This window comes from Sinocyclocheilus anshuiensis, unplaced genomic scaffold (assembly GCF_001515605.1).
Source record: "Sinocyclocheilus anshuiensis isolate Anshui unplaced genomic scaffold, SAMN03320099.WGS_v1.1 scaffold1458, whole genome shotgun sequence".
NCBI lineage: Eukaryota > Metazoa > Chordata > Actinopteri > Cypriniformes > Cyprinidae > Sinocyclocheilus > Sinocyclocheilus anshuiensis.
The window spans coordinates 650,306-661,115 of record NW_015557184.1 but is presented as its reverse complement, the minus strand read 5'-3'; the positions used below and the strand labels follow the sequence as shown (position 1 = coordinate 661,115).

Below are 10,810 nucleotides of genomic sequence, written 5' to 3'. Positions count from 1 at the left end.
TTCCAAACCTGTAAGACCTTCGTTCATCTTCGGAACACAAATTAAGATATTTTTGATAAAATCCGAGAGCTTTCAGACGCTGCATAGAAAGGTAGTAAGGACATTGTTAAAATAGTCCATGTGACATCAGTGGTTCAACTGCAATTTTATGAAGCTACAAGAATATTTTTGTGCACAAAGAAAACAAAAATAACGTCTTTATTCAAAAATGTCTTCTTTTCCATGTCAGTCTTCAACGCAGACTATTTTAACAATGTCCTTACTACCATTCTGGGCCTTGAATGTTATAGTTGTGTTGCTGTCTATGGAGGGTCAGAAAGCTGTCGGACTCCATCAAAAATATCTTAATTTGTGTTCTGAAGATGAACGTAGGTCTTATGGGTTTGGAACGACATGAAGGTGAGTAATTAATGACAGAATTTGTATGTCAGAAATAGTAAGAGTAATATGCTATTTCAAATTCAGTTCTTGCTTATAAATGTACTTCATTCAGTATTGGAAAGTAGTGTTTCAAATACTCTAACAAACAATAGATTACTGGTGCAATGTATTTTTATGCTTACTAGTGTATTTCATTGATAACTTGGCAACATGCTAGCATCAGACTCTACTGTTGTCATCGGAGTCTGGTCTCCCATGTGTTGTTTTGAATTGCATTTTATGTGTAGTGCTCCAAATAATTCACTTATGAGGCTCTAAGATGGGTAGTATGCTGCATTAGAAGCCACCTAAGTAGGCAGTACGCAGTGTGGCAGCTCATTATAGTTTTTGAATCTGAGCTACTGTCTCTAGTATCATCTATCACAATACACACTGTATGCTACAGTACTGCATCCCTAGTTCACAATGTGTTAGCTTTCTTGTCTAGCTCACTCCAAGTCTCTTTCTCCCCTTTTCTCTTTCTCAAGTGCACACACACACACACACACACACACACACACACACACACTCAAACATTCATCCCCCCTCCTACTCCTCCAACACCCACAACACGCAACCGAGAGCAAGGAAGATTTCTCGCTGGCACTAATAATGAGATCCTTTTCTCGAAGGCTACCCCTACCAATCCAATTCAATATGGAAACCACAAACACATTATGCACAACTGTCGTGACGAGAATCTGGCAACAGTGCCCACACTGCGGATGTCAAAAAGGAGGCACATTTCACATAGCACTGAAACCACTTTGCGCAGCTTAGCATTATATCTTCAGGGTACATTTAGTTTTAATTCTTAATTGTCCTCATTCAGTGCTTCCAAGGCAGTGTATTGATAATTCTCAAACTTTCTGGTCGGGGGTTATTCTAAATCTTTAGCCTTAAGTGAACTTATATGAATACCTCCAAAACATTACACACTCATAATTTCAGTGTTAAAGGGATAGTTCATATTCTTTTATGTTCCACAGAAGAAAGAAAGTAATGTAGGTTTGGAAGGTAAGTAAATGATGACAGGATTTACTTAAAGTGTACTCAAGTTTGGGGTTTTGGAAACTTTATAATTCTTACGAAATGTAAGATTAAAAATCTCTCATTAACTTACACTAAATGTAACTGTGTCAATGATGTCATCTTAATATTTGCATACTTAATTGTGACTGGTCTTCTTTTATTTGTTTAGCTTTTTTTACAATACACATTTTTTTCAGAACAGCTTTACAGAAAATCATGATGTTAATGTTTATAATATCCTAATATCTTCATGCCTGGCACTCTAAAAAAAGATTTTTAGTTGTAAATAAAACAGATTATTGTAGTATTTTTTTTTTTAATGAGAAAATACTATTTAAGCCTTTCTGCTTAAAAATTACATGTTTAATTCAATGTGTTACATGTTGGCTCTTTGTAATTGTTTGTGAAATTTACTAGCAATTTGTTAATTTTTCTTCACCATTTTTCTTTACAGTGCTTACAGTCAGATTTTGCAGATTAGAGCTGCAAACTATTTGCATATTAAATTTGGTTTGTTATTTTCAACTATTTGAAGATGCCTTTAAGTTTCATTCACAACGCCAGTGACTTTTTACTAACCTGGGTCCATATGCACATATTATTAATTGTCATACATGCAACTCATTATCTCAGATACATTTTCCATATTACATAGTTCGACTTGTAACACTTGCTATATCCAAGGAATACCATTCTAGTTTAATCGTTATCGCACATTGTAGAGATTTAGGAAGGAATGTTCATAATAATAATTGGGATGGAAACTGTAGCATTTATGTAAGAGTCATCACTTATTTTACACATCAGGAAGACAGTTAGACTGACCAAAATAATATTTACATAAACCACTCTGAGCTCATCCGCATCTCTGGTGTTGTAGCATTTAGCTCAGTGAACACTTACAGGATTCAGTTGCTGATTACATTGTGAAGTATGTGGCCTGCCCACCTCACTTCCATATTTCTTGTGGCAGGGATGTTTACACGGGAAAGGGGGAAATCATGTTCCTATTTATTGACTGCAACAGTGCATTACAGCAGACTCATAAGCAAATGACGTATTCCCAAAAATGGTGTTAACATTGATCATTACATTCATATTGAGTCATTTTTCACTTTAATAGAGAGACAATATGTCTGTGCTGGAGGGAGAATTGTGTGGATTGGGTGATGAGACAGAAATCAGGTCTGCGTGTTTGTGTGGTATTATCTTCTTTACTTATGAGTATGAACAAATCCCTATGAAGGCTTATAATAACACCTGGAGAAAGCTATCCATTAGCATTCATATTAATCTCAATGGCAGTTGCTCACTGGTGCATCACAATCTTTGCTGGGCATTTAGTTCTGGACTCATTACTAAGCCAGTCATCTGAACCATAAATGCCATGTGACTAATTACTCTGGAGCTTTTGATTGGCGGACGGTACCAAAAGAATGCACAGTCCCAATCCTTTCATTTGTAACTATCATGACCTGTGATGATATCGTTTAAAAGTTTGGGGTCAGTATTTTTTTAAAAATAATTAATACTTTTATTCAGCACATAGGCGTTAAATTGATCAAAAGTGACAGTAAAGACATCCACAATGTTACAAAGATTTCAGTCAATTAAATGCTGTTAAATTAACTTTCTGTTCATTAAAGAATCATGAATCTTTTTAAATATTAATCCACACAACTGTTTTCAACACTGATAATAAGAGTTGTTTCTTGAGCAGCAAATCAGCATATTAGAATGATTTCTGAAGGATCATGTGACACTGAAGACTGGAGTAATGATGCTGAAAATTCAGCTTTGCCATCACAGGAATACATTTAATTTTAAAATATATTAAACTAGAACATGGTTATTTTCCATTGTAATAATGTTTCACAATATTCCTGTTTTTAATCAAATAAATGCAGCCTTGGTGAGCATAAGTGACTTCTTTCAAAACCTTTTTTAGCACTAGTGTGTTCCTTAAATAACATACAAATACATATATATTTGTGATAAACAAAACATTTTGTCAGAATAGGCTACATGGCTTCTTCTGAAAGGCCATCAGTGGATAAAGGACATTTTCCCAGCAGAATGGTGTAGTTCCTACATCTACCAGCAGGGGCTTACCTGCCCAAGCTAACCAGTCAAACACAAACCCCTTGGTACATACATACAAGGAATCCTAGAGAATAAGATAGACTGAGCAACATAGCGTACTATCAGGCATTTTTAACTCTCATTCCCAGTGACTTTGCCACGGTTTAGCATACTGCAATACTGAGCTTCTGAGGTTTGGTGTATTTCCATGCAGTGATTCCATTCACTTGTTCACAGCAACGTTTTTCCACAGTCACTTCTGCACGATCTGCCTTTACCCCCCCCAAGCAATTCATAAGCAGAGGCACTTTCTCAGTGGTCAACAGTGAATGTTGCGTCAAAAATGCAATTGCACCCCTGATTGCCATTTAACTGGGTGTGTCTGTTTATACTTCTTATTACATAGCATGATTAGGAACAGAACTCCATTTGACATGCTATTTCAGGCTGAAATACTCATCCTCATATAGACGCTCATTTCAGATTTTTTAATCTAAAGCATTCAAGAATAGATGAAGATAATATTTTGCTTGAATTTTTAAATGTTGGATGTTTTGGGTCTGGTTGTTGTGGCAGTGCTGCAGAGGTGGAGACCGCAGGTATTTGCTATTCTCAGAGTGTCTCACCAAGTCCCTCTCTCCATCTCCCTCGCCCTCCATCTTTTGCGCTCCCTCTATCTTCACCTTACCCTCCACCTCTATCTCTTTATATCTTTTCCTTTCTCTTTCTTTCCCCCTCCATCTCTCTCCCTTGCCCTCTTTCTTATAGTCAACAACATGAATTTTTTCCCGCTCTCTGAATGAGGCAAACCCTAACAAACATGTAGTCAGCTGTGCAATAGCTCTGCCTTTCCCACAATAAAAAAAATAGCATGAAAACATCACCTCGGCTTCGGCATCCCGCTCTTAACTCTTAAAGAGACACTTAACAATCAGTCGTGACTCTACTTATATTCAGATGAAGCGAGTGACTCATTTGTAACAGGTAAGGTACATTATCCAACATGTTGCCTGGCTTACATGTATTGGTATTTACATGATGTTGCTGGAGCTATTGCCATAAACATGACTCATGAACCACAGGAGGAGGCCGGAAAGTGTGGAGGAACATTCTGGGTAAACACCACTTGTGTAATAAAGCCTAGAGCCCTCCTCATTTTAGCCCAAATATATTAAACGGAATAGTACGGAACGTATTGAATTTGGAGGCAAGGACAAAGATCCTTTGTCACCATTCATCCAGAGCCACAGGATATTTAACCCATATCAAGACGGGCATAAGTACCCGTTTCATATATATGAGTTCCAGAGTATATTTAAAGATCTCAGACCCAGCATTGTGAATGCTGACCATGGTGATGATCTTGGATTTGTGTTTGGGGCCTGCTTTTGGGATGGCCATATCAAAGTGGGTATGCAGATCTAAGAACTCGTTTGTCCTGGCAAATTATTATGATACTGGACATTTATACTGGACAATTTACTATGCCAGGGGTTTGAAACTGCAAATGATTGAAACAAAAGTGAAAATGTTAATGATGAAGTGGTGATGTGGTTATGGATATAAACTCTTTATCATCTAGAGCAGGGGTGGGCAGACTTGGCCCTTCCAGGCCACTTTCCTTCAGAGGTTAGCTCCAACCCTAATCAAACACACCTGAACCAGCTAATCATTGTCTTCAAGACTACTAGAAGGCTACAGGCAGGTGATTTTTATCAGGGTTGGATCAAATCTCTGCAGGAAAGTGGTCTGGAAGGGCCAAGTTTGCCCATCACTGCTTTAAAGGGTTCCCTTGTGTTCCCTTTTTATTTAAAGAGCCGATAGACTTTAGTTATATCACAGTCAAGAACTACGATTTGCTACTTTCAAGACAACTGCAGAGAGAAACCATTTAATTAGACATAAATCGGTAGTACAAGAATTAAAAATAAAACTTAAAATGTGTATTTTTGCTCAAAATTAAGCTAACAGACAGACTAAAAACCAATATTTTGTGGTCTTTAAAATTGAATTTCCGAGAAACAAAAACAACAACAACAAAATAAATAAATAAAATAAAATAAAATGAAAAATAAATGAAAAATGGTCATAACCTTGCTTCTTCAAACATTACAAATAAATATAATTGAAAAACAAATCATATGCACGTTAGTTTCAAGCCCAACATGAGATGGTACTCATGTAGCCTTGGTCTGGCCTCTTCTTTTGATAAACAAATATATTTATTGCTGAAACATTTCACAATTATAATTTTTTGATTTTATTGAGAATATAAATATTAATATCCAGTAACCGTAATTTTCAGTTAAGTTTGTTGCTTGATTTACACAGGTCTAGACAGTACAACAATCCAACGATTAGAGCGTGCCTTCCCCTTTAAGGAGCCCCCCCTTTTCTCCGCAGCAGGGGGAGGCTGAGCTCAATCCTGGAACAGCGATTAAAAAAAAAAAAATTCACCAGTAGACTGTTTCAAGTTCCCCCAGCAGAAACTGTGCCTGATTTGTGGCCAATGCTGGGGATGTACGAAAAGGGAGGAAAACACTAAGCGGGTAGCTATGGAGATAGACCGTTTTCCTGGCCGCTTCCTTTGACAGGTGTTGAGTAGGTTAAAAGTCTTCAAACAGAGTCCACCATGTACGCCAAAGGGAAAGGAGCTGTCGTTCCATCCGATAATCAAGCCAGAGAGAAGTAAGTGAATTTGTGCATTGTCACATATAAAGCAAAAACCTGCAAGTTCTCTGATGCCTGCGCTGCATTGCACGAGACGGCTATCGGCGACTCTAACACTTTACTAAGTAGTTTCTTTGCAGATTCTGTGCGGTGTGATTGTGCAGTGTTCATCTAGCTGTGTTGCACAGCTGTTTTTCCTTATGCATGCTACTTGTGCTTGCTTTGGAACAACTTTATCATGCATTCGGGTAGTAGATGTTACATGAAGGATTGTACCGTGCAGATGCAGATGGAGAGTTTGTGGAAGGCTTGGATCAATGCATCATGTAGATGCTCAGATGCTTCTTGTACATGAGACATACAGGAGTCCCGAGATCTCATCTTTGATACACATAATGATGTTAGAGCAGCTGTACAAACTAATGTAATGAAATAGTTTGATTTGATGAGTGAGTTTGTTACAGTAGAAGATTTTACTTGGTTTAACCCCCCCAGACTTGCTCATTACTGTTGTTATAAATTCTCAGTTTCTTACCTTTTGTGTTAGTGACTTTTTAAGGTTTGTTGTTATAAATACATAAGCCAGGGTTTGTATTTTGTGCAAAAACAGGAGTCGCAAGACATGCAAGTTATGATGCTTTAGCATATGTGGGCAGTGTAGTTTAAGCAATGTTCCCATAAGCACTGAAAACCTGGAAATATCAGGTGACTTTAAAAGTATGGTTTCCACACAAACTCATAGAGATTTCAATAGGTATGCCATGCCATGTTTAAGCCACCAGACATCGGTCTTTATGGAGTAAAACATTTGTATACTAATAAGTTTAATTGTTTACATGATTCATTCCAAAGCTTGTTGCCTGTAAATGGATATTTATTACTGAAATATCTATGATATTTTTTAAAAGCTTTACGTGGTGATTATGAACGACTGGAAAGGTCATTGAAAAGTCATGAGTCAAAAAATGCAGAAACCCTTTAAATAAAATGTATATCTAATCCCAAATTACAGCATATCCTCGTGGCAGTAAAACATTTAGTGGTTTGTAAGGTTGTCTCAAATTTTCTTATTCAGTAATGGCTGATAAGTGTCCATATGGCTAGTTTAAGACAGTGTTGTGATGCGTTGCATCGTGCCGCGTAAACATAAAACCATGTCTGCATTTGTGATCGGAGAAATGACAAACAACAAGCGCTACTCTACACTGCTCAAAACTCGCGTTGGAATCGTCAGTGGCAAATCGTTTAAATATGAAAACGTACTTACAGACTGTGAGTCTGCATTATTTGTCAGAACACCAGCATTGTAGGCTACTCTTCCAGGATCAGGAAACAGTCCTCCATAAAATGTGCTGCACACATCTGAATATTTGGGTTGAACTGTTCTGGAACAGTGCTGTAAATCCACCTTAACCACTGATTTCTAGTTGTGTCCTCTTTTGCAAGGCCAAACAAAGTATTTTCGCTTTCGCAACGAAACACACAGCGTCTTCACAACATGGTGGCAGCGGGCATTCTTTCTTTGCGTGAACATTTGGGCGGCGTTATGCAAGTCTTCCCACATCGTGACGTAGACATGTGGGGGTGTGTTTAAACGAGGCGTTTTAGGAGGGCGTGGACAAGTCTTAACTTTTATAAAGAATATCTCTTTGGGTTTGAGACTTTAGTCTTTGCAACTTTAGCGATCTTATCTATTCACAAACAGCTTGTAACACTCCAAAGAGAAAGGAAAACTTGAAATCGCAACTTGAATGACCCCTTTAAGATAATGAACTGAAATCTCATCCACAGTTTTATACTGCTCATTCATATTTGTATTATACTGAATGTTCAAGGCCTTTTGCATGTCCAAAAACTTTTGCATGCTTGAATGAATGATGCACCTCAGCGAACGTAATTCTAGCTGAGCTCACATTTATGTTCAGTTTGTATTCTCAGTAGTGAGGAGGTTCAACACCTGGTATAAACTTTAAATTGCAACTTGTGGCAGAGCATTAAAGCACTTTAAAATTCAATTTATGAAAAACAGATCCATTGGAAGCACACTGTCTCTGGCCAAAGAAGCAGATGGATTCTCAGTTTGGCAGCGTTGATGCGAGGATGTGGCGCTTTGGTTTTTGTCAGAGAACTTTTTAGGAACTTGTCATTTTCACCCTTTTCCCTTGTCTCGTGCGTCTGTGCTGGGTGAATAATTGATAGGAGAGTTGAAAACATGATTTCCTAACGGTGCCTTTGTAGGACGGTTATGTGTGATTCATTCATGTTTAAAGATGGTTTTATCAGAGAGCCTCGGGCGAGATGTCAGGTGTGCTCAAGGCATACATTTGGCAGATTTCTTTGATGTGAGGACTCCGTGTGGGCTCTGTTGTGATGAGAGTGGAACAGGGGGACCCGCTTGTCTCTGGTGATACATTTTAGAGATTTTCCTTTGGAGCTGTCATAAACTGTCATCTGATTTGTCCTCACCTTGTTTCATGTGTAATGAAAAATGTCACATCCCTGAGCAAACTTTTCTAAAGGGAGGATTCATCCAAAACGTACGTATTTACCCTTATGTCATTTTAAACCATTATGCTGTTAATATTTACGTGGAACACACAGTGGGACATTTGGAATAATTTCCAATCCCTGTTTTCCATATAGTCCGTGGCATAGTGACTAGTCTGTCAAGCTTCAAAAAGGTTGTAAATGCACCATAAAAGTAGTGCATATGTCTAGTCCAGGATTATTATTATTTTTAATATTATTAATTTTTTTTAAACTAAATTTTTCATTTTTTTTTGTTCAAAACATTTAAAAATTGTTTTAACGTTTTTGAAAAAAAAAACCCAGTAAAAATAGTAATATTGTGAAATGTTATTGCAATTTATATAAATAACTTTACAATTTTAACATTTTAAAATGTAATTTATCCTTACGATTAGGCATGGGCCGGTATGAGATTCTGACGGTATGATAACCTTAGATAAAAATATCACGGTTTCACGGTATCAAGGTATTGCGATTACAGCTCTAAAATATGTTATTTTTTAAATGTCTGGGTAAAAAAACTACTTTTTTTCCCCACTGAACACATTTTATTTTTGGGTCTCTGTCTTGATCGGGGGTGAAAGAGGGAGAAAACCGAAGATGACACAGATATATAGTTTATGTTCAACTTGGAAGTATTTATTTAGTGATCGGCGCTAAAACGTCATCTGTATGGAACATCGTTGTGTACGGAATTTCAAAAAGAATTTTTTTGAAATAGAAATATTTTATGTCTTTTATATAACATCTATAAAAGTCTTTACTGTCACTGATTGATATTTGATCAATTTATTCTATCCTTGGACTCCTCGCTGAATAAAACAATCATCTCAGTAAGAATTATTTTTGAAAGCTAGTAAACGATTTATCAAAAACTAAAACTAATTTTATTTTTACATTTTGTTAATGGAAAAGTTTTCATTAAGCTTTTATTTGCAATTATAACAGTGTTTCTGAAGCCATATAATAACTTTTTGCGAGTAATTTTTCTAAACAAATAATGCATCTCATATATGCCACAGTTCTCACATCATGATGTCAGATGACAAGACATGAAACCACTGCCACTTGATGTTTTTGACATCCAGCCTGAGGCGTATTTTATTTGAGATAAACTTTACATTTTTGGGTGAACTATTCTTTTAATGGCCCTTTTCCTTCTCTGAGAGTAAGGGGAAAAATAGCTATGACAATAGTGTTTCGCACCTGGCATTATATTGTAGGCCAAGCAATCTGACCTGTGTTTAATGTTCCCCGTGCGCATGAGACTCCCCACAGTGCTACAAGGAGTCATGGTGAGGCTATTTTGCAGTAAGACCTTATGTTCCAGCTGTACCGTAACATCAGCTCTTTTTACCTCACTCACCTCAAAACAAACCCACCTATGCTGAACTACTGGAACATCACTGGACTTAGCTCTTCTGAATACCTCCGATTGGCAGGGCTTTCTCCCACAGGGACACTGTAGATCTGGAAAAAACTGAGGGGGAAGGGGCTGAGAGACTCGGGGGTCGTCCCCCTGGGCATTCCCTCCAGCAGACCTCATTTCGGGGCTTTTGAAGAGGGAGGCTGAGCTTTAAGACGGCATGCCACAGGCTCCTGAGGCCCCAGTCAGTGACATGGTCTCCACCACCCCCTCCCCATCTCCATAATATGGCTCTTTATATGTCCTGTGCTCCTCTGAAGAGAGCGCACCATTTAGATTTTGCTGATCAGGTTTGCATACATTAACACCTGCTCTCAGTCATTTGAATATGAGAGAGCCTGGCATATAAAGACAGATGGAGTTGAATGTTGTGTTTAAAAATAAAATAGAATGTATTGCTTTTTTTTAGCAGTACCTGATAGGGCAAGTATCACTATTACTATTGCTTGTATGTTTTCCATTCAGCATGTAGCCTAATTTCTCACACTGTTTGTGCTACAAACATGAACAATATGTCAAATTACAGGGCCTGAATTTCGTTTTGGAAAATGGGGGGGAATTCCCCCTTTAGGTGGCTCTTATGGGGGGGATTTTTTAATTTGAGGGGGGAGTTATGTTTTTTTTTTTGACATTTTTCAATTACCAATAATA

General features: G+C 37.6%; 1 protein-coding gene across 2 annotated transcripts in view; it reads left to right on the top strand.

The window, feature by feature from the left end:
- Positions 1–5,983: 5,983 nt before the first annotated feature.
- Positions 5,984–10,810, top strand: part of LOC107678694 (single-stranded DNA-binding protein 3-like) — an 85,680-nt gene continuing 80,853 nt past the window's right edge. For both annotated transcript variants that reach the window (XM_016474064.1, XM_016474063.1), the window contains exon 1: positions 5,984–6,222. In XM_016474064.1, coding sequence (XP_016329550.1) covers positions 6,167–6,222 — 56 coding nt within the window. In that variant the 5' untranslated portion in view covers positions 5,984–6,166. The remainder of the gene's footprint in view (positions 6,223–10,810) is intronic.